Source organism: Oncorhynchus tshawytscha, linkage group LG13, assembly GCF_018296145.1.
Source record: "Oncorhynchus tshawytscha isolate Ot180627B linkage group LG13, Otsh_v2.0, whole genome shotgun sequence".
In the NCBI taxonomy this organism is placed as follows: domain Eukaryota; kingdom Metazoa; phylum Chordata; class Actinopteri; order Salmoniformes; family Salmonidae; genus Oncorhynchus; species Oncorhynchus tshawytscha.
This window is the reverse complement of record NC_056441.1, coordinates 28,884,443-28,909,769: the sequence shown is the minus strand read 5'-3', so window position 1 is coordinate 28,909,769 and position 25,327 is coordinate 28,884,443. Positions and strand designations below refer to the sequence as shown.

The 25,327-nt window shown below is 41.7% G+C and overlaps 1 protein-coding gene across 1 annotated transcript in view; it reads right to left on the bottom strand.

Moving 5' to 3' along the window:
- Positions 1-25,327, bottom strand: part of LOC121838937 (keratin-associated protein 5-11-like) — a gene marked incomplete at its 3' end in the record, with an annotated part of 64,788 nt that overhangs the window by 35,200 nt on the left and 4,261 nt on the right. Inside the window, 1 exon segment of the mRNA XM_042294903.1 lies at positions 6,537-6,545. Within this exon segment, the coding sequence (XP_042150837.1) occupies positions 6,537-6,545 (9 nt within the window).

Sequence of the window (25,327 nt, the reverse complement as noted above, 5' to 3'; positions counted from 1 at the left end):
CCTTATGTACATATTCTTTATCCCCTTACACTGTGTATAAGACAGTAGTTTTGGAATTGTTAGTTAGATTACTTGTTGGTTATTACTGCATTGTCGGAACTAGAAGCACAAGCATTTCGCTACACTCGCATTAACATCTGCTAACCATGTGTATGTGACAAATAAAATTTGATTTGATTTGATTTGAAAAGAATGTGGTGATCGATGGTATCAAAAGCAGCACTAAGGTAATTTACCACCTGCACTGATGCCATTATAAGGTCATTTACCAGCTTCACAAGTGCAGTCTCAGTGCTATGATGGGGTCTAAAACCAGACTGAAGCATTTCGTATACATTGTTTGTCTTCAGAAATGCAGTGAGTTGCTGCGCAACAGCTTTTTCCAACATTTTTTTGAGAGAAATGGGAGATTTGATATAGGCCGATAGTTTTTTATATTTTCTGGGTCAAGGTTTGGCTTTTTCAAGAGAGGCTTTATTACTGCCACTTTTAGTGAGTTTGGTACACATCCGGTGGATAGAGAGCCGTTTATTATGTTCAACATAGGAGGGCCAAGCACAGGAAGCAGTTCTTTCAGTAGTTTAGTTGGAATAGGGTCCAGTATGCAGCTTGAATGTTAAGAGGCCATGATTATTTTCATCATTGTGTCAAGAGATATAGTACTACAACACTTGAGTGTCTCCCTTGATCCTAGGTCCTGGCAGAGTTGTGCAGACTCAGGACAACTGAGCTTTGGAGGAATACTCAGATTTAAAGAAGAGTCCGTATTTTGCTTTCTAATGATCATGACCTTTTCCTCAAAGAAGTTCATGAATTTATTACTGCTGAAGTGAAAGCCATCCTCTCTTGGGGAATGCTGCTTTTTAGTTAGCTTTGCGACAGTATCAAAATTAAATGTTGGATTGTTCTTATTAAGTTGGAAAAACAGAATGATCGAGCAGCAGTGAGGGCTCTTCGATACTGCACGGTACTGTCTTTCGGAAGACTTCCAGTTTGGTGTGGCGCCATTTCCGTTCCAATTTTCTGGAAGCTTGCTTCAGAGCTCGGATATTATCTGTATACCAGGGAGCTAGTTTCTTATGACAAATGTTTTTAGTTTTTAGGGGTGCGACTGCATCTAGGGTATTGTGCAAGGTTAAATTGAGTTCCTCAGTTAGGTGGTTAACTGATTTTTGTCCTCTGACGTCCTTGGGTAGGCAGAGGGAGTCTGGAAGGGCATCAAGGAATCTCTGGGTTGTCTGAGGATTTATAGCACAAGTTTGGATGATCCTTTGTCGGTGTTTGAGCAGATTATTTGTTGTGATTGCAAACGTAATAAAATGGTGGTCCGATAGTACAGGATTATGAGGAAAAACATTAAGATCCACAACATTTATTCCATGGGACAAAACTAGGTCCAGAGTATGACTGTGGCAGTGAGTAGGTCCGGAGACATGTTGGACAAAACCCAATGAGTCAATGATGGCTCCGAAAGCGTTTTGGAGTGGGTCTGTGGACTTTTCCATGTGAATATTAAAGTGACCAAAAATTAGAATATTATCTGCCATGACTACAAGGTCCGATAGGAATTCAGGGAACTCAGTGAGGAACGCTGTATATGGCCCATGAGGCCTGTAAACAGTAGCTATAAAAAGTGATTGAGTAGGCTACATAGATTTCATTCAGACTTTTTTGTAAATTGAAATTTGCTATCGTAAATGTTAGCAACACCTCCGCCTTTGCGGGATGCGCGGGGGATATTGTCACTAGTGTAACCAGAAGGTGAGGCCTCATTTAATACAGTAAATTCATCAGACTTAAGCCATGTTTCAGTCAGGCCAATCACATCAATATTAGGATCAGTGATTAGTTCATTGACTATAACTGCCTTGGAAGTGAGGGATCTAACATTAAGTAGCCCTATTTTGAGATGTGAGGTATCACAATCTCTTTCAATAATGGCAGGAATTGAGGAGGTATTTTTTCTAGTGAGATTGCTAAGGTGAACACCGCCATGTTTAGTTTTGCCCAACCTAGGTTGAGGCACAGACACGGTCTCATTAGGGATAGCTGAGCTGACTACACTGCCTGTGCTAGTGGCAGACTTCACTAAGCTGGCAGGCTGGCTGACAGCCTGCTGCCTGGCCTGTACTCTATTTCGTTGTGGAGCTAGGGGAGTTAGAGCCCTGTCTATGTTCGTAGATAAGATGAGAGCACCCCTCCAGCTAGGATGGAGTCCATCACTCCTCAACAGGACAGGCTTGGTCCTGTTTGTGGGTGAGTCCTAAAAAGAGGGCCAATTATCTACAAATTCTATCTTTTTACCTTTATTTAACTAGGCAAGTCAGTTTAGAACAAATTCTTATTTTCAATGACAGCCTAGGAACAGTGGGTTAACTGCCTGTTCAGGGGCAGAATGACAGATTTGTACCTTGTCGGCTCGGGGGTTTGAACTTGCAACCTTCCGATAACTAGTCCAACACTCTAACCACTAGGCTACCCTGCCGCCCCTTTTGGGAGGGGCAGAAAACCGTTTTCAACCAGCGATTGAGTTGTGAGACTGCTGTAGAGCTCATCACAGAGACAATTACTCGATGCCGACACATCTTTCTAACTGATTTACACGCTCAAGCTATGTTGCGCTTGGTGACCTCTGACTGTTTCATCCTAACATCGTTGGTGCCGAAATGGATAACAATATCTCTATACTCTCTACACTCGCCAGTTTTAGCTTTAGCCAGCACCATCTTCAGATTAGCCTTAACGTCGGTAGCCCTGCCCCCTGGTAAACAGTGTATGATTGCTAGATGATTCATTTTAAGTCTAATACTGTGGGTAATGGCGTCACCAATGACTAGGGTTTTCAATTTGTCAGAGCTAATGGTGGGAAGCTTCGGCGTCTCAGACCCCGTAAAGGGAGGAGTAGAGACCAGAGAAGGCTCGGCCTCTGACTCCGACTCGCTGCTTAATGGGGAGAACCGGTTGAAAGTTTCTGTCGGCTGAATGAGCGACACCGGTTGAGCATTCCCACAGCATTTCCCTCCAGAAGCCATGAGAAAGTTGTCCGGCTGCGGGGACTGTGTGAGGGGATTTATACTACTATCTGTACTTACTGGTGGCACAGGCGCGGTTTCATCCTTTGCTACACTGAAATTACCCTTGCCTAACGATTGCATCTGAAGCTGGGCTTGCAGCACAGCTATCCTCGCCATAAGACGATCATTCTCTTGTATATTATGACTGCACAGCGACTGCAATAAGAAGGTATCATGTTAATGTTACTACTTAGCTTCGGCTGGTGGAGGTCCTGACGAACCACGTCCAGATAAAGCGTCTGGAGCGAAAAAGTTGAATGAAAAAAAAAGAAGTTGAGTGAGGGAAAGCTAAAAATATAAATGGTAATTAAAAAGTAAAAACCGTAAAGTTGTCAGGTAGCAGAGTAAGGTTAGCAACAAAATGCACAGCAGCACGTAAACAAGTCTGCAAGTTGTGTCAAAATGACATGTGTGGTTCTCGTCCAAAATGTATTCAATTTTTTTTCCTCCACAATGTAAACACAATACCCCATAATGACAAAAATAAAAAATATGTTTTTACAAATGTTTGCTAAATTATTCAACACAAAAACATGAAATATCATATTGACATAAGTATTCCGACTGAGTTCTTTGTTGAAACACCTTTAGCAGTATTACAGCAACTGTATTTGGGGAGTTTCTCCCATTCATCTCTGCATATTCTCTCAAGCTCTGTCAGGTTGGATGGGGAGCGTTGCTGCACAGCTATTTTCAGGTCTCTCCAGATATTGGGTTCAAGTCCGGGCTCTGGCTGGACCAAGGCACCCCCAATGCTCAGTTTGACCGGGCGGACAGCTCTAGGAAGAGTCTTGGTGGTTCCAAATTTCTTTCAATTAAGAATGATGGAAACCACTGCGTTCTTGGTGACATTCGATGAGAATAGGGTAGCATTCGGCACACAGGCATTGTCTGTTTTGTTGCTGATGTACAAAATCAATGATTCATAAAGAAGGTTTAGTGACCCAGAACACTTCAGCCAAATCTTGGTGTCATGAAGGCATCCTAGCAAAGAAATGGAACAGAGCCCAACTCAATATAGTCAAATTTATTTAAACTACCCTCAATACACTTGTACACAGTTCGATGGACAAATATTCAACCCAGAACATCAACATATTCTTCCTCTAACATGCTAGCATGTACACACACACACACACTTAGAAACACAGACACTTGCACACACACACATGCAGGTGCGCACACACACATTCAGGTGCGCACACACACATGCAGGTGCGCACACACACATGCAGGTGCTCACTCACATACACACACACATGCATGTAACGATTTTCATTGGTGGAAAAAGGAGTAGACCAAAGCGCAACGTGGTACGTGTTCATGATACCTTTAATAGACTGAACACTGAATACAAACGAACAAGAGAATAAAGGTAAACTGAAACAGTCCCGTATGGTGAAAACACTGAAACGGAAAATAACCACCCACAAACAAAAGTGGGAAAACAGGCTACCTAAGTATGGTTCTCAATCAGAGACAACGATTGACAGCTGCCTCTGACTGGGAACCATTCCAGGCCAAACACAAAGAAATATCACACACAGAAAAAAACATAGAATGCCCACCCCAACTCACACCCTGACCAAACTAAAATAGAGACATAAAAAAGGAACTAAGGTCAGGACGTGACAATGCAGGCATGCACAGTAACTAACCAACAATCAGTCAACTCATATTCAATCATTACTGAGGGCCTGTTTTGCACAGTGTTGGTAATCAATATCCTGGTGAATCTCCTACAGGGTATATGCCACACACACACACAGCCTGGAGGAGCAGAGAGGGGTCTGGTGCATAGTGTTGGAAAAAGTATACTATTGTCATACTTGAGTAAAGGTAAAGATACCTTAATAGAAAATGGTATGGTTTTAAATATACTTAGGTAACAAAAGTAAATGTAATTGTTAAAATATACCTAACTATCAAAAGTAAAAAGCATAACATAATTTAAAATTGCTTATATTACAGTTTTTTGTGATTGCTTACACACTTGTTGCAGAATTTGTCTCATTGTGTCAAAACTCTCCCCACAAGCCAAATAAGACATAACACTTGGAGATAAGCATCTCACTTCTATGTCAAAATGAATCTCTGCAATCAAAACCTTACAATCCTTTTTCTAAATGGCATTTTTCCAACAAAATGATACCCACATGCACCGTTTGAATGACTCTTTCAAAGCAGCAACAACACACTGATGTACTTTATACAAAACACTGTCTTTAGTACTTTGTATACCTTTTTGTTCTCATACAGGCTTCTGTGAAAGATTGTTCCAGTACAGTACATTTACTCACATTTCAATAAACACAAAAATAGAAAGGCTTTTGAAAAAAATATATTCAGCTTATTTGTTTTGCCATTGCAGGTTTGTACAACAAGAAAACACAAAGAATAGTAGAATTACAGTACAGTCGTCAATACAATATGTTACTGTAACCTCAAGGAAACAAAAATAGTAAAATTACAGTGCAATGATAAACCAAAAATATTTTTGTATGGGATTGTATGGGATGGGTGTGGATGGTTTATGGATCCCGCCTTCTATTAGGGTCTGGCCACATCACCTCATCCACATGAAGCAATGTCATCCCTGGCTAGGCAACGGGGAAAATGTCGCCAACCCTGGACTGACCCCCAACTCAATGTCTCCGCATGCCTCTACCATTGCTTGCAGAAGAGGCAGGCGGGCATGTGGTTGGCGTTCAAACGCTTTCCAACGCCAAGCAGAAAATAATTCCTCAATCGAATTGAGAAATGTGGAGTAAGGGAGCAAGTACACAACTATGAATTTATTGTGGTTGGTGAACCAGTCCCTGACCGGAGCAGCCTGGTGGAAACTAACATTATCCCAGATGACAACAAACCTGGGCTGCTCTGGTCCGTCCTGTACAACTGCATTATGTAGTGCATCCAGAAATATGATTATGTGTGCAGTATTGTAGGGACCGAGGGTGGCATGGTAATGGAGAACTCCTTGCAGACTAATGGGGGTACACAAGGTGACATTTCCCCCCTGCTGCCCAGGGACATTCACAACGGCTCTTTGTCCTATAACATTTCGGCACCGACGCCTGGTTTTAGCTAGATTGAATCCAGCTTCATCAATGAAAATGAACTCATGAGGCTGTACAGTTGCATCAAAGTCCTGGACTCTCTGTAACAGAAAATGCATACACTGTATCGTGAATGTGTATACCTCAAAACACAGGACTACAATGTCTACATTTTCACACAAGGATGGGAGTGGGGGGTAGGTTGGGTCAGACACATTCAGTCAAAACTACATGCTACAGGCAAGGCAGGTGCCCCGACAGACAGCCCCCCACCCCCAGAATGGGGGCACCTGCCTAGGTCACATAATGCTTTGTCTGAATGCATCTATACAGTGCCAAAAGGACACAATCTACTGCCATTACTGTATTACAGTATAGTACAGTGACACTAACACATCGTCACAGTGAAGGTCTTTGACTCTAACACTGTTCCTCTCAAATGGAACCCTGTACAGCTGCTTCATCGTAAGTTGGTGTTGACGCAAGACGCCGAAGAGTGTCGACATACTGACATGGTTGATATTATGGAATGTTGTGTGATCTGCGATGATTTGCTCTCGTAGTTGATGTAGGCGGATGGTGTTGTTTGCCAACACTAGATTGACAACGGCCAGTTCCTGTTCATGGTGAACAGACGTGGCCTTTCACCCTCAGGAGGTCGTCTGGCAGTTCTCTAGAAAATACAACAGTATGATGTCATTGGTTAGGTTCTTTTTTACATATTGTACTGTCATACTGTACACAGTAACATCACAACTGTATTACATGTACTTCACAGCACTATACCTATTTTTTATTCACCGAGTATATATTGTAGGACTACATTGTACTGTGATGCAGAATGACAATTACATGCGTACAGTCTAGTGTAGAAAGTTGAAGACATACCTGTTCTCCAGTCTAAATGTCCGTATTATGGATGCTGCCGTGTAGTGGCTAAGATTGGGCTGGACTCCCTCATCGTCAGGCCATGATTTAAGACATGGTCCATCAAAGTGACCCTAATGTCGTCAGAAATATGTCTCCGTCTATTGCCTGGTCCCCTTCTTTGTTCTTGTCCTCGTCCTACTCCTCTCTTTCTTCCTCTTCCTCTACCTCTTCCTCTTCCTCTCGCTCTCACTCCCTCCATGTTTGCAAAGTTCTCACAAAAGAGGTGAGCTTTCCTGAGCTCTATTTGTAGTGTTTTCATGTTTGTTTGTGTGTGTTGCCAATTTCAGGTATGTTTTGCATTAAGAATATAAGTGTTTTCCCAATGATTGCAAGTGATTTAATTATTGAACGAAGTGTCTAACGTAAGACTCATTGTGTAGTGTTTTACAAGTGTGTTGCAGAATTGCAAACAAAGTGCAAAGCAGAAAATGTGTTTGTATTTTTGGTGCCTTTGTTTAAGGCATGGTTACACAAGTTAAGGGTTTGATGCTTTTGTCTAAGCATTCACTTTCAGTATGTAAGCAATCGGCAAAAACTTTAAGCAAACCAAACGGCACCATTTTTATTTGATTTTTTTCAGATAGCCTGGGGCACATTCCAACACTCATTCATCATTTACAAATAAGGCATAAGTGTTTAATGAATGTACCAGATCAGAGGCAGTAGGGATGACCAGAGATGTTCTTGATAAGTGGGGCGGCAGGTAGCCTAGTGGTTAGAGCATTGGGCCAGTAACCAAAAGGTTGCTGGATTGAGTCCATGAACAAGGCAGTTAACCAACTGTTCCCTAGTAGGCTGTCATTGTAAATAAGAATTTGTTCTTAACTGACTTGCCTAGTTAAATAAAGGTTATATACTGTATAAGTGTGTGAATTGGACCATTTCCCTGTCCTGCTAAGCATTGAAAATGTAATGTGTACTTTTGGGTGTCAGGGAAAATGTATGGAGTAAAAAGTACATCATTTAATTAGGAATGTAGTGAAGTAAAGGTAAAAGTTGTCAAAAATATGAATAGTAATGTCCAGATACCACAAAAAAATATTAAGTAGTACTTTAAAGTATTTTTTAATTAAGTACTTTATACCACTGCTGGCGCACACTGTACAATGTAGAAAGGGATTAGAGTGTGTTAGTGCTCTAGCTAGCAGCTTCTTCTTGTTAGTGGTGTGTGTGTTTGTGTGTGTATTGCTTGTATTGTTGCCTTCTTCCCCTGGCTGTCCTAATGGGCTGCAGAGGCTCCGAGTACACGTTGCTTTTAAGGTCAGGGATGCATTCGAATGGCACCCTATTCCCATATAGTGCAATACTTTTGACCAGGACCATAGGTCTCTAGGAAAAAGCAGTAAACTGTGTTGGGAATAGGGTGCCACTTTGGATGCACCCCAGCAGAGTATCTCCCGGTCACAGCATTCTGATGCTGCCGTACTGTTGTTGTCGTTGTATTTGCCATGTCTTGACGATATACAATTTCTCTTTCTTATCTGGCATTTTGTTTGTTGAGAACGCGATTTTCATCTATTATTACCACAGTATGGTCTGAGAAATGAAGTCTTTATTCTTACAGCCTCTATAATATCAAACATTGAGTTGTTCTGATTGACCAGCAACACAGTATTCTGTACAAAACGCAGCGTAATGATGTCAGGCTGACGACTGACAGACCATATGTTTAGGTTAGAGATTGATTGAAAGCAGAGGTCATGACGATGACCTCCAGACAATCTCCATACAACCTCCAAAAAGACCTCAAAACGTTGCACCCAGTTTTCAACCAGACAAAAACGTCATAACACTGCGTACCAAATCTGGTCACACATCTGTAGGCACCCTGCAAGCAGCCTAATTTAAAACAATTGATCTTGAATCTCGACCCAGATGGCCTGACCTGTGTCTGAATCTGATGATAACATACGTTGCGAAGATGACTCGGATGAGAACCACCAATGCCTCTATCCTGATTTTTGATCACAACCCTGCAATTTCAGTCCTGGTCCCTCTGTCCCTGTGTCTTCAGTCTGCAGTCTAAATGGAGGTTGTAGAGTCAGGTTCAAAATGATTGGCACCTTTGATAAAGATGAGAATAAAAAGACTGCATATAATCAAATATTATGATATTGGAGAACACATTGGACCGATCTCTTCAATTCAAACCACATGTTTTCAATGGGATTCATGTCCGGAGACTGAGATGGCCATTGCAAAATGTTGATTTAGAGGTCAATTAACCATTTCTTTGTGGATTTTGATCAGCGCCTGGGGTTATTGTTGTGCTGGAAGCTCCACTTGCGGCTCCGGTTTTGGACTAAAATGTCCTGGTGTTTTATAAAGTTCATGATGTCGTTGACCTTAACAAGGACCCAAGGACCAGTGGAAGCAAAATAGCCCCATAACATTAAAGATCCACCACCATATTTTACCGTAGATGCTTTTGTTTTCATGTCATCTGACCATAGCACCGGTTGCAATCCAAGTGCCAATGCCGTTTATCAAACTCCAGGCGGTGCTATGTTTACATGACATGAAAACAGAGCTCTTTGGCAATGCACGTCACCGGCAACTTTGGACCTGACTGTATGTATGACTAGCATGCTTCCAACGGTACAGCAACAGCCCAGACCCCATTCTCATTCATTTCATCTTTCATTGTTCTCATTTTCCACCACATATTAATTTATTTCAGGAGGGAGTCATCTATAAAACATTAAATAGCCGTCTAGTACCGACCACTGAGAAACAGGCCAGGATTGATATCCAGCAAATAGAACTGACAAAAAAATATGGTTCTGCGCAAATTGCCTGAGTTTTCCCTGGATGGGAATCATCATGTGTTTTTTTTGTCAGCCATGGTGATTGTTTATTTATACATGCAAAAGATATGCATTCACTCTGATATCTGACTGATCTGAGAGGTTTTCTTAACATTCCCCCTTGAAATGTGTCCCATTTTTTATTCATGAAATACACAATAGTACATGGTATGGTTAAGTATGCTCATATTGGGACTTCCCTAAAATAGCTGAATTGTGAAAAAGCTTTTTGCTAAATGGTATATGCGGTTCTGTACAGGCTCACTCCTCTCAGACACCCCTGTATATAGTAAGCCTTATGCAACGTGAGGTCATGCAAGTTAGCTGAGAGCGCTGTGGAAGTTCCAAACAGAGAAGGCAACAGTACACAACAGTGGGAGTAATGTTAACCTGGCACAACAGAAATATTCAAATATTTTGTAAAAATGGTCATGCATTATGAACTATAGCTTAAAAAGACTCCTATTTCCAACTAACTCAATAAGTAATTACTTTATCTTAGTCGTCAGAGTAGTACTTATGTATGCAAACACCTTGGATGGGGTGAAAATAATATGTATCACTTTGATGGAGAGGTAAAAAGGACAATTCTTGTAAAACATTTTGGACTTTGACAAAATCACATGGATGTCCGTTGTGTACAGTCCATTTCCCATCCATTTCCTTTCACACCCAACATTGGGCACACGTAGGCTGGGATTCATTCAAAGGGCCGTTGGACTAGCAAATGCGTCGTTTCCACAACTTTCCCGGATATTACATTCATAGTAAATGCTGCGGATGTCTGCTCAAGCTAGCAAGCTTTAACATGCTTGACATGGGGCTAGCTTCAACATGCTATAGGTGGGGCTAGCAGCTAGCTTTAAGATGATAGAGGTGGGGCTAGCAAAAAAATGCTAGATGGGTGCTAGCCCTAACACGCTAGAGCGGTGTTAGCTTAAACACGCGAAAGGGGTGCTAGCCCTAACATGCTAGAGGTGGGGTTAGCTTCAACATGCTAGAGGTGGGCAAACTTCAACATCCTAGAGGTGGGGCTAACTTCAACATGCTACAGGAGGGGCCAGCTTCAACATGCTAAATGTGGGGCAAAATTCAACCTGCTAGAGGTGGGGCTAGCTTCAACATGCTAGAGGTGGGGCTAACTTCAACATGCTAGAGGTGGGGCGAACTTCAACATGCTATAGGTGGGGCTAACTTCAACATGCTAGAGGTGGGGCTAAGTTCAATATGCTAGAGGTGGGGTTAACTTCAACATGCTAGATGTGTGGCTAGCTTCAACATGCTAGATGTGTGGCTAGCTTCAACATGCTAGAGGTGGGGAAAACTTCAACATGCTAGAGGTGGGAATAGCTTCAACATGCTAGAGGTGAGGCTAACATCAACATGCTAGAGGTGGGGCCAGCGTCAACATGAGAGAGGGGTGCTAGCCCTAACATGCTAGCGGTTGGGCTAGCTTCAACATGCTAGAGGCGGGGCTAACTTCAACATGCTAGAGGCGGGGCTAACTTCAACATGCTAGAGGTGGGGAAAACTTCAACATGCTATAGATGGGGCTAAGGAGAACATGCTAGAGGTAGGACTAACTTCAACATGGTAGAGAGGTGGCTAACTTCAACATTCTAGAGATGGGGATAGCTTCAACATGCTAGAGGTGAGGCTAACTTTAACATGCTAGAGGTGAGGCTAACTTCAACATGCAAGAGGTGGGGTCAGCCTTAACATGCAAGAGGTGGGGCAAACTTCAACATGCTAGAGGTGGAGCTAACTTCAACATGCTAGAGGTGGGGCAAACTTCAACATGCTAAATGTGTGGCTAGCTTCAACATGCTAGAGGTGGGGCTAACTTCAACATGCTAGAGGTGGTTGCTAACTTCAACATGCTAGAGGTGGGGCAAGGTGCTTGCTTATCTGTGCAAGTCAAACAACAAAAGATCAGTTTGAAGAAGTAAATGTCAGCTATTAATTCATCCTCCCTGAGGTGGTAACTGCCTGTTCTAGTCATCACCTCAGAAGCTTATGTTTCTCACCTTTTTGGCTAATTATTTCCTCCCAAAACGTCGATGAAAGGACCCTGTTTAACCTTTATGGCAGTGGTTCCCAAACTTTTTATAGTCCCGTACCCCTTCAAACGTTTAACCTCCAGCTGTGTACACCCTCTAGCACCAGGGTCAGCTCAATCTCAAATGTTGTATTTTGCCATCATTGTAAGTCTGCCACACACACACTATACAATATATTTATTAAAACAGAGGAATGAGTGTGAGTTTTTGTTACAACCCGGCTCGTGGGAAGTGACAAAGAGCTCTTATAGGACCAGGGCACAAATAATAATACAATAATAATAAATCATTTTGCTCTTTATTTAGCCATTTTACATTTAATACCTTATTTGTTCATCAGAAATTGTGAATAACTCTCCACAGATTAATGAGAAGGGTGTGTTTGAAAGGATGCCCATAACTCTGCAATGTTGGGTTGTAATCTTAACAGCGCGATTTGCCAAGGCAGGATACTGACTGCAGCCCAATCCAGAAATCTGGCAGTGGCTTCTGATTAAATTCAATTTTCACACAACCGCTTGTTGCAATTTTGATGAGGCTCTCTTGTTCAGATATAGGTAAGTGGACTGGAGGCAGGCCATGAAAGGGATACCGAATCTATTTGTTTGTGTCGTCCATTTTGGGAAAGTACCTGCGTAATTACACACCCAGCTCACTCAGGTGGTTCGCTATATCGCATTTGACATTGTCCGTGAGCTTGAGTTCATTTGCACACAAACAAATCATACAATGATGGAAAGACCTGTGTGTTGTTCTTGTTAATGCAGACAGAGAAGAGCAGAGAAGAACTTCTTACTCATAGCCTCAATTTGGTCCCGCACATTGAATATAGTTGTGGAGAGTCCCTGTAATCCTAGATTCAGATCATTCAGGTGAGAAAAAACATCACCCAGATAAGGCAAATCCTGTGAATAACTCATCATCATGCAAGCGGTCAGACAAGTGAAAATTATGGTCAGTAAAGAAAACTTTAAGCTTGTCTCTCTTCAAGAAAACGTGTCAATACTTTGCTCCTTGATAACCAGCGCACTTCTGTATGTTGCAAAAGCGTTACATGGTCGCTGCCGATATCATTGCATTACGCAGAAAATACACGGGCCTTGCTTTAACAAAGTTAATCATTTTCACTGTACTGTCCAAAATGTCTTTCAAGCTGTCAGGCATTCCCTTGGCAGCAAGAGCCCCTCGGTGGATGCTGCAGTGTGCCCAAGTGGCGTCGGGAGCAACTGCTTGAACGTGCGTTACCACTCCACTATGTCTCCCTGTCATGGCTTTGCTCCATCAGTACAGATAACAACACATCTTGACCACCAAAGTCCATTTTATGTCACAAAGCTGTCCAGTACATAAAAAATATCCTCTCCTGTTGTCCTGGTTTACAATTGTTTGCAGAAGAGAATGTCAGAGAACCCCCATCGATAAGAGACAATACTGTGCAGCTGTATTCATCAACTAGGCCAAGGCTTTCGACTCTACTCTATCAATCACCACACTCTTATTGGCAGACTCAACAGCCTTGGTTTCTCAAATGACAGCCTCGCATGGTTCACCAACTACTTCTCAGACAGAGTTCAGTGTGTCAAAGGGCTTGTTTCTGGCAGTCTCTATGGGGGTGCCACAGGGTTCAATCCTCGGGTCGACTCTTTTCTCTATATACATCAATGATGTCGCTCTTGCTGCTGGTGACTCTCTGATCCACCTCTACGCAGATGACACCATTCTGTATACCTCTGGTCCTTCTTTGGACACTGTGTTATCTAACCTCCAGACGAGCTTCAATGCCATACAACACTCCTTCCGTGGCCTCCAACTGCTCTTAAATGCATGCTCTTCAACTGATCGCTGCCCACACCTGCCCACCCGCCCAGCATCACTGCTCTGGACGGTTCTGACTTAGAATATGTGGAAAAATACAAATACATAGGTATCTGTTTTTTGTATTTGATATATTTCACCTTTATTTAACCAGGTAGGCTAGTTGAGAACAAGTTCTCATTTACAACTGCGACCTGGCATAGATAAAGCAAAGCAGTGAAATAACAAAATAAAAAATAAAATGGTTGTAGCAGTACTACCAGTAGAGCTGGTCATATGTACCTCTATGGACACAGGCCTTACTTTTTTTAACCATTTATCAATTTCCGAGCAAACGGAATGAGCAGCAGATACGTTTGGCTACGTACGGACCATTAGTAGAATTCCCGCGAGAGAGTAATAGTTAATGTGATTGGATGTTAATTATTTGACTAGACTACCTGTATTTGACATTGTGTTGATATTTCACTGAACACTAGACTACGTTTCATTTTATTTTTGGCAGTGAAAAGGAGCTACTCAGGCGAGAAAAAAACATCACACAAATGTTTAGCTCTGTTGTAAAATCTAAATGGAGTGTTTGAAACGGCATTGCGCATACCCTTGGGGGTACGTGCACCCCAGTTTGGGAATAGCCGCTCTACGGGATCGGTGTCCCTGTACCGGGACGGTTGTTGCTCAGTATGCGATAACTTTCCGGGACATAGACGTTTCTTATATGGGCAGAAAGCTTATATTCTTGTTAATCTAATTGCAGTGTCCAATTTACAGTGACTGTTACTGAAAAAAAATACCAGGCTATAGTTTGAGGATAGTGCACAACAACATAACACTTTTATCACAGCAACTGGTTTGATACATTCACCTCTGAAGGTAAATAATGTACTTACATTCAGTAATCTGGGTCTGATTTGTCATCCTGACGGTCCCAGAGATAAAGTGTAGTTTTGTTTGAAAAAAATAATTTTTGTATTCCCATGTAGGAACTGGGTTCTACAGTTACACCCACCCAGCCCGGTCATCTAGATGTGTCTTTCCTGTAGGGAAACTACTAATTCATCATGCATGACATTTCTGGGAGTGTGTAAACTAAAAAAAAATACAACCATAGAATATTTGTATGTTCTCTATACTTATGTACTTGAAAATGTATAAATTGACAATTTCAGGACATTTGGGCCAACTCCTGGCAGACTTGATACAAAGTGTAGTATTGTAATTATACACTGGATCAGTCTAAAACTTTCATCACACACTGTGACCATCTTGTGGACAACATCTAAATTACACCTAAATTCCTAAATTGACAGCCTTTTTCTTGCGTTTCAAAGATGATGGCACAAAAAAAATTGAATGTTTGGACTATCTTTTACCAGATCTAATGTGTTATATTATCCTACGTTAATTTCACATCAAATCAAATCAAATCAAATCAAATTTGATTTGTCACATACACATGGTTAGCAGATGTTAATGCGAGTGTAGCGAAATGCTTGTGCTTCTAGTTCCGACAATGCAGTAATAACGAACAAGTAATCTAACTAACAATTCCAAAAAAACTACTGTCTTATACACAGTGTAAGGGGATAAATAATATGTACATAAGGATATATGAATGAGTGACATTTCCACAAACTTCAAAGTGTTTCCTTTCAAATAGTATCAAGAATATGCACATCCTTGCTTCAGGTCCTGAGCTACAGGCAGCTACCTAATATAATGTTTACATACCCTACATTATTCATCTCATGTGTATATGTATGTACTGTACTATATATCATCTACTGCATCTTTATGTAATACATGTATCACTAGCCACTTTAACTATGCCACTTTGTTTACACACTCATCTCATATGTATATACTGCACTCAATACCATCTACTGTATCTTGCCTATGCCGCTCTGTACCATCACTCATTCATATATCTTTATGTACATATTCTTTATCCCCTTACACTTGTGTCTATAAGGTAGTAGTTTTGGAATTGTTAGCTAGATTACTTGTTGGTTATTACTGCATTGTCGGAACTAGAAGCACAAGCATTTCGCTACACTCGCATTAACATCTGCTAACCATGTGTATGTGACAAATAACATTTGATTTGATTTGATTTGATTAGATTTGGGGATGTCATTTTAGGTGAATATTGAAAGAAATTTGAAGAAAGTCCCCAGAGCAATGTTCCAACATCTAGTGGAAAGCCTTCCCAGAAGAAGGGAGGCTGTTATAGCCACAAAGAGGGGACCAACTCCATATTAATGTCCATGATTTTGAAATGAGATGTTCGTTGAGCAGGTGTCCACATACTTTTGGTCGGGTAGTGTAATCCCCATAAGTAGATTTTTCATCACATTTTTCAGGAGGCTAAATATAATACCAAGGAGCTGTATGGTGTACGTGAGCAATGAAAGGAAAGTGTTGTTATGAACACTTTTCACTGTGTGTGTGTGTGGGGGGGCGTGTGTGCGTGTGTGTGTGTGTGTGTGTGCGTGCATGCGTGCGTGCGTGCGTGTGCTTGTTTGTGTGCGCGTGTGTGTGTGTGTCTGTGCACCTGCGTGTGTACCATTATGACAATGTCAGTGTCTGTTGACATCACCCAGTAAGCAAACACACGTACATTGGCACCTATGGAAAGACCCCAAAGACCTGTAGATCCACATGTGATCCTTCCATATTACACATTAAAGGTGTTAAACAATCCTTTCAATTTATCTAGTCAGTGTAACATGCAGTTGATGGCAGATACACTCTCCAGTCATATCCAAGGAAGCCCTGGTACGGAGACCTGCTTTTAAAAGCATCCATTAACTGTCTCTAATGGTAGTTCTGTACATATTGTAAAAGACAGGCTACCTTGATTGATATCATTGTCGTGGGACATATTCATTAATCGGCTGTGGCAGCCTATTGGGTAAGCAGGGTAGAAGGGGTCATGGATAGGGTTGAGGGGGCAGCGGGATTGGGTTTGAGGGGTGGAATTTAGATTAGATTAGTTGATTTGACAATGCACCTGGAGTCCAGTTGAAATAGGATGCTAAAGGTATATGTGCTGTATATATACTGTAAATATATGTATTTTTATCATTTCCACCAGGTCCTCCAACCAGCGGAGGGGATTGCAGGATGAGGCTTGAGGGGGCCAAATCATTTGGTTTTATTCACTGCAGCTTTCTCTCTCCGGGCGGATGGCACCTAAACGACCGGAGCGCCTTAAAGACCAAATCAAGTTAGGTAAATCACCACCTGTGCCTTAGTGAACAGGATAATAATAGTTCAGCTAGCTGAGGACTGGCGAGCAGAGAGCCGGGGGCCAGGCCACAGAATGAGCAAGTTTGTCTTCTCACTCTCGCTCTCTCACTCGGTATGACTGGGCTCTAATGGGGCATTTTGTATAATTCTTTATACAACGTACCCAGATGAGACGATCTGTACCGGTCATTAAATAATGGTTATTTTGTCACTTATCGCCTTATTTATTTCTTCTAATATCAAGATATTATACACATTTATTCTCACATTAAGATGAAAGGATTTGAAATGTTGTGCACCAGAACAAAAGGTTTTTATGTGTGCAGACCATACCAAAGTTCCTTTCAGCCCACATCCCGGGTCATTGTAAACAACCAAAAATATCACTAAGAATCATCAAAATGTTCATTTTCAAAAATCTTCTTACATTCTTCTTTTGCTAAACCGTACTCACTGTAATCCAGGTGAAGCAATGTACACAGACTACTGTCAGTCCTGAACAATGCTAGATGATATTAAACTGTTGGGAGGAAGGTATACTGTAGGTTTCTATAGCAACTATACTAGATGGTATTGAACTGTTGGGGTGAAGGTATACTGTAGGTTTCTATAGCAACAATACTAGATGGTATTGAACTGTTGGGAGGAAGGTATACTGTAGATTTATATAGCAACAATACTAGATGGTATTGAACTGTTGGGAGGAAGGTATACTGTAGGTTTCTATAGCAACAATGCTAGATGATATTAAACTGTTGGGAGGAAGGTATACTGTAGGTTTCTATAGCAACTATACTAGATGGTATTGAACTGTTGGGGTGAAGGTATACTGTAGGTTTCTATAGCAACAATGCTAGATGATATTAAACTGTTGGGAGGAAGGTATACTGTAGGTTTCTATAGCAACTATACTAGATGGTATTGAACTGTTGGGAGGAAGGTATACTGTAGGTTTCTATAGCAACAATACTAGATGGTATTGAACTGTTGGGGTGAAGGTATACTGTAGGTTTCTATAGCAACAATACTAGATGGTATTGAACTGTTGGGAGGAAGGTATACTGTAGATTTATATAGCAACAATACTAGATGGTATTGAACTGTTGGGGTGAAGTATACTGTAGGTTTCTATATCAACAATACTAGATGGTATTGAACTGTTGGGGTGAAGGTATACTGTAGGTTTCTATAGCAACAATACTAGATGGTATTGAACTGTTGGGGTGAAGGTATACTGTAGGTTTCTACAGCAACAATACTAGATGATATTGAACTGTTGGGGTGAAGGTATACTGTAGCTTTCTATAGCACCAATACTAGACGATATTGAACTGTTGGGGTGAAGGTATACTGTAGGTTTCTATAGCAACAATACTAGATGGTATTGAACTGTTGGGGTGAAGGTATACTGTAGGTTTCTATAGCAACAATACTAGATGGTATTGAACTGTTGGGGTGAAGGTATGCTGTAGGTTTCTATAGCAACAATACTAGATGGTATTGAACTGTTGGGGTGAAGGTATACTGTAGGTTTCTATAGCAACAATACTAGATGGTATTGAACTGTTGGGGTGAAGGTATACTGTAGGTTTTATAGCAACAATACTAGATGGTTTTGAACTGTTGGGGTGAAGGTATACTGTAGGTTTATATAGCAACAATACTAGATGGTATTGAACTGTTGGGGTGAAGGTATACTGTAGGTTTATATAGCAACAATACTAGATGGTATTGAACTGTTGGGGTGAAGGTATACTGTAGGTTTCTATAGCAACAATACTAGATGGTATTGAACTGTTGGGGTGAAGGTATACTGTAGGTTTCTATAGCAACAATACTAGATGGTATGGAACTGTTGGGGTGAAGGTATACTGTAGGTTTCTATAGCAACAATACTAGATGGTATTGAACTGTTGGGGTGAAGGTGTACTGTAGGTTTCTATAGCAACAATACTAGATGGTTTTGAACTGTTGGGGTGAAGGTATACTGTAGGTTTATATAGCAACAATACTAGATGGTATTGAACTGTTGGGGTGAAGGTATACTGTAGGTTTCTATAGCAACAATACTAGATGGTATTGAACTGTTGGGGTGAAGGTATACTGTAGGTTTCTATAGCAACAATACTAGATGGTATTGAACTGTTGGGGTGAAGGTATACTGTAGGTTTCTATAGCAACAATACTAGATGGTATTGAACTGTTGGGGTGAAGGTATACTGTAGGTTTCTATAGCAACAATACTAGATGGTATTGAACTGTTGGGGTGAAGGTATACTGTAGGTTTCTATAGCAACAATACTAGATGGTATTGAACTGTTGGGGTGAAGGTATACTGTAGGTTTCTACAGCAGCATGAGAAGAGCCGTTTGACAACTAATTACTGTCGGCAGCTGTCAGATCTGTAATGGCGTCGCTTTGAAAGTTTGATACTATGGTTCTATTTTTATTTTTACAGCTCTTACGGCTCTCCCAGGGATGATCGGGTAGCTAGTTATGAATATGCTTCAGAGAGAGGAGCTAAGATGAGAGAGAGAAAGAAAGATAGAAAGAGAGAGAGAGAGAGAGAGAGAGAGAGAGAGAGAGAAATCTGAATTCCCTCCTGCTGTAAATGTGACCACATTAATTATAGAACGGCAGTGCAGTACTTATATCAGTTAGATTCTTGCCACATATTTTTACGATATGAAGGGCTGATTTCTTTCTTTAATGGAGACGACAGGTGTCAGCTCAGCTCCAAAAAAATTACTGAAATGTACCTAAAGTTGTCAGACGGTGACATTCTGAGGAGGTTGAGGTGTGAGGTGTCTATTCCTGTATCCTTAGCACAAGGGGAAAGGGGATGGGGGTATGGAGGAGGCTGGGGCCTGCAGAGTGGAGTGGAGGGTGGGGGATTAGTGGGGGAGCTTTGAGAGGGAGCAGGATGGGGGTTGGTGGAGGAGCTTTGAGAGGGAGCAGGTTGTTGGGTAGGTGGAGGAGCTTTGAGAGGGATCAGGGTGGGGGTTGTTGGGAATGTTGAGTATCCAATTATTCCAACCTGTACCTATTTAATGTTCTGGAAACCACATCCCCTGTACTGTACATGACCAGCACCACACACAGATGCACGCACACACACACACACACACACACACACACACACACACACACACACACACACACACACACACACACACACACACACACACACACTATGCACTTCACTTTATTTTCTTCAGAGGGCTGTTCTGTAGCTACTCAAATTATTTTTCTTTCAAAGGCAACGTCAACACAGTAACTCACTGGGTTGTAACTGTAGATTCGATTATAGCAGCCCACTTATCAAATATAATATCCTTCATCAACATCTTTGGGATCTTACACACAAACAAACAAGCAGGTTCCAACAACACGTATCTGTTAGCTATAATTATCCATTAGGTAGAGTAGAGTTTGCTGCTGCATGACTAATGGAATAAGAAAGCCATTAGTGTCTCTCCAACTTGTCCTAAGAGCCACTGTTGTTAAGGGACCAAGTTCTTCTCAGATGACTGGAAGAAGAAGCTATCATGTCATTACGCTTTGGCAGGATACACACAACGCATCCCTCCCGAAGCAATTTGCTTACTACATCAATTAAATTAAAGATGTCTTTGAGGTCATTTGAAATGCACAAGATGAATTTGTCCGTAAGAGTGCTTCCCATCTCTCCTGAGTCTCTTTTGGAAGGTTCACCTTGGGTTGAGGTTTGTTCCCCCATCTGGTGCAGAAGGATCAATACCCAGACTAGCAGAAAAGGGCAGGTGACATGGATGGCTGTGAAGGAGAGAAGTGATAATGGACCCACGGCTTGTCTGATAGCAGCAAGTCTCAACCTCTCCCTCATCCTGTTACATATCAGGTGATTGTTTCCAAGGTGACTGTATTACGGTTCAGGGACAAGATGCTTCTGGCGCTGTGTTGCTGTTGTAGGATCCCGTGTGGCTCAGTTGGTTGCCAAAAGTGTGTTTAGCATCCCAGTAGCTCTGCAAGTGCGGGGAGGATATTCTCCACTGCTGACCTGCTCTCCAGGCACCATCGCATGAGCCTGAATCCACAGACTCTGGTTAAACTTCAAAGGCACTAATAAGTGATTTTTTTGTTTAATTTGTATTTATTTCTAAGTAAGTCACAGCCTATATGCTCAATGTATAGATTGTAATGATTTAATACAATGAAAGGTTGTTTAAATGCTGAGTGCTTTATGTCCCTACCGGCCTATTGTGTCGCACTTGCAAATGCTTCCCAATATAGGCTTTAGCCTTGAAATAATTGTAATAATATAGCCTAAATAATGTATTTTCGTTCCTTCTTAGGCTCGCTGTCTGGCTCCTGACCTATTTAGAGTGTTTATATGCCGTTTAATATGACATGAAGCCTATGAAGCCCATGAAGCCTTGGTGTCCACATCAACATGTGGACATCAACTTGGTGTCCACATCAACAACAAACTAGAATGGTCCAAACACAGTCGTGAAGAGGGCACGACAAAGCCTATTCCCCCTCAGGAAACTAAAAAGATTTGACATGGGTCCTGAGATTATCCAAAGGTTCTACAGCTGCAACATTGAGAGCATCCTGACTGGTTGCATCACTGCCTGGTACAGCAACTGTTCGGCCTCTGACCGCAAGGCACTACAGAGTGTAGTGCGTACGGCCCAGTACATCACTGGGGCTAAACTGCTTGACATCCAGGACCTCTACACCAGGCGATGTCAGAGGAAGGCCCTAAAAATTGTCAAAGACACCAGCCACCCCAGTAGACTGTAGACTGTTCATTCTACTATCGCATGGCAAGTGGTACCGGAGTGCCAAGTCTAGGACAAAAACCCTTCTCAACAGTATTTACCCCCAAGCCACAGGACTTCTGAACAGGTAATCAAATGGCTACCCGGACTATTTGCATTGTGTGCCCCCCCACCCCTATTTTTACGCTGCTGCTACTCTCTGTTTATCATATATGCAATAGTCCCTTTAACTATACATTAATGTACATACTACCTCAATTGGGCCGACCAACCAGTGCTCCCGCACATTGGCTAACCGGGCTATCTGCACTGTGTCCCACCCACCACCCGCCAACCCCTCTTTTACGCTACTGCTCTGTTCATCATATATGCATAGTCACTTTAACCATATCTGCATGTACATACTACCTCAATCAGCCTGACTAACCGGTGTCTGTATGTAGCCTCACTACTTTTATAGCCTCGCTACTGTTTTTAGCCTGTCTTTTTACTGTTGTTTTATTTCTTTACCAACCTATTGTTCACCTAATACATTTTTTTGCACTATTGGCTAGAGCCTGTAAGTAAGCATTTCACTGTAATGTTGTATTCGGCGCACGTGACAAATAACGTTTGATTTGATTTGATTTGAAATAGTGTGCTTCTTACGTTTACCTTTTCATGTGTATTTAAATACTTTTCATTCAAATTCAACAGCTCAACTCCACCCACAGGGCTCTGGTCAGAACACTGATTTAATTCACTTTCATTTCCTCATGTCTGAATTACATGGGAATAAAAGCGATCAGGGTTCCTGTGACAACCATACAATAACTATATAGGTTAATAAAAGGAAAAACACACCATGCCACTCACAGGAACTGCATATAGCCACAACGGGAAGAAAGAAAAGCTTTGGGTCAAAACGATTATGATGTCGAGACACGCCCGCTTCTGTCACTTAGTCACTAGTTTAACTCTTACTTTTGTTCACAAAGACAAACACTTCAGATGAAAGGAGTTGTGCACTGACAACGTAAACGCCATGACAGTCAACCATCTCCAAGTTGTAATGCTTCCGCAGTGACAGTCAACGTTGAGTTGTACTGTGTATTTAACCATGTGATTTTCTACAAGTGGTGCATGTTGTGTTGATGTTAGAGCAGAGGAAGGTGTGGCCTCTATTGATGTTGAACTGGGCCATCTTTGGTCAGCAGTTAGGGCAAGGCAGTCCTCAGGCATTATGTTTTGTTTTCCATGACAACTGATTCATTATTGATCAAATATATTTCCGGTACCAGTATTATGACAAGCAGCTTTTGATTTTTTTTTTTTTAACTCCCGAGTGGCGCAGCGGTCTAAGGCACTGCATCTCAGTGCAAGAGGCGTCACTACAGTGCCTGGTTCGAATCTGGCCGTGACTGGGAGTCCAATAGGGCGGCGCACAATTGGCTCAGCATTGTCCGAGTTTGGCCTCGGTAGGCTGTCATTGTAAATAAGAATTTGTTCTTAACTGACTTGCCTAGTTTAAATAAAGGATAACAAATTCGAAGCCCATGCCACCGTCATGCATTTAGGAACAGTAACCTGCAATATACCCCATTCTGGGGTTTCAAGTTGAGAACCTGCAGTATCTGGGACTACTGACCTTTCCTGCTCAGAGATAAATGGAGAAGTTTACAACTACATTTTGGCCTGTGGTGAATCACACTTAAATGCTCTGCTTATTATCTAAAATAATGCAGCAACTGTTTTTAGACTCATTTTTCTCAAGATTCTGTATGGTTATTTTCATATAAGTAATTGATTGCCCTTTAACAGAGCTTGTGTAAGAGAGTATAGGTCACATCATTAAGGTGTGCCTCTCCTCCCTCTCTCCTCCAGATCTGTAGACCATGGAGACATTAGCATAATGTTTCTCCAGCCAATCTGGGTCTAAATTGGAGTCCTAAATGACACCCTGTTCCTTATGGGCCCTGGTCTAAAGCACTATATAAGGAATAGGGTGCCATTTGGGAAGCAGCCTGAGATGAGATGAGTCGTGAGCTCCGCTTCATCAGGAAATGAAGTGTAAAATAAAGCCAGAGATGAGACCTTGTTGTTTTCCTGGAATGGACAGATCAAAATAGAGAGAGATGGAGACAAAAAGAGATGGAGGTAGAGAGATGGAGACAAAGAGAGATGGAGATAAAGAGAGATGGAGACAAAGAGAGATTGAGATAAAGAGAGATGGAGATAAAGAGAGATGGAGATAAAGAGAGATGGAGACAAAGAGAGATGGAGACAAAGAGAGATGGAGATAAAGAGAGATGGACAGATGGAGATAAAGAGAGATGGAGACAAAGAGAGATGGAGACAAAGAGAGATGGAGATAAAGAGAGATGGAGACAAAGAGAGATGGAGACAAAGAGAGATGGAGATAAAGAGAGATGGACAGATGGAGATAAAGAGAGATGGAGATAAAGAGAGATGGAGACAAAGAGAGATGGAGACAAAGAGAGATAGAGATAAAGAGAGAAGGAGATAAAGAGAGATGGAGACAAAGAGAGATGGAGACAAAGAGAGATAGAGATAAAGAGAGATAGAGATAAAGAGAGAAGGAGATAAAGAGAGATGGACAGATGGAGATAAAGAGAGATGGCGATAAAGAGAGATGGACAGATGGAGATAAAGAGAGATGGAGATGAAGAGAGATGGACAGATGGAGATAAAGAGAGATGGAGATAAAGAGAGATGGACAGATGGAGATCACCTCGAATAAGAAGAGTTTATGACACTGATTGTCATTATGAATATCCTTCCTTCATATTCACAAAACAACAGCAGCAGATGGTCTGATACATTACATGGCTTAAATAATGTGTATAATTCTGTTTGTTGTGTTATCACTTTAAAGCATGACTTACTTACTGAGATGTATTTGCTCAGCAAATAACACTACGGACAGTTACAAGAGAGATTATTACTGTCGTAGTACTCTATACAGGCAATAGGGTGTAATTTGGGAAGCGGACTATATCTGTCATAACATGACTTCAGTTGAAATACGAAAGTCCTCAAGTGCCAATAATGACATTTAGTCCCTATGAGTATATGAACTACACAGTGGTGGAGAAATCAATCATTTGTACCTACAGTCCATGAGGCTCATATATATTTCCCTATTCTTGTAGACGAGTGAGAACCTTCCTCCTAAGGCTCAGCTTGGGTAGCACCCAAATAGTCCCCTATTACCTATATAGTGATCTACTGTTGACCAGGGCCCATAGGACTTACTGAAGAAGGTGCCATTTCAGACACAGCTTCGATCTGTAATTAGCGAGCCACTGGTTTCAACCCTTCTGCTGCCACTGCCGCATTTTTATCCTCAATTACCTTTAAACATTTTGGACGCGGATCAGACGAGACCCGTCTCCGAGACGCTGCTCTCTCGCTGCCGAGCGCAGAGCAGAGCTGTCATTGAGTTGACGCTAATGGAATTTTAAATCTCCCCTCACAGCGGAGTAGTTCTACGTAAGTGCGAGTCCCAATTAAGAGGAGGGTAATTTAGCCTGATCTCCAAGGGGGCGACGATAGGCCGTAATC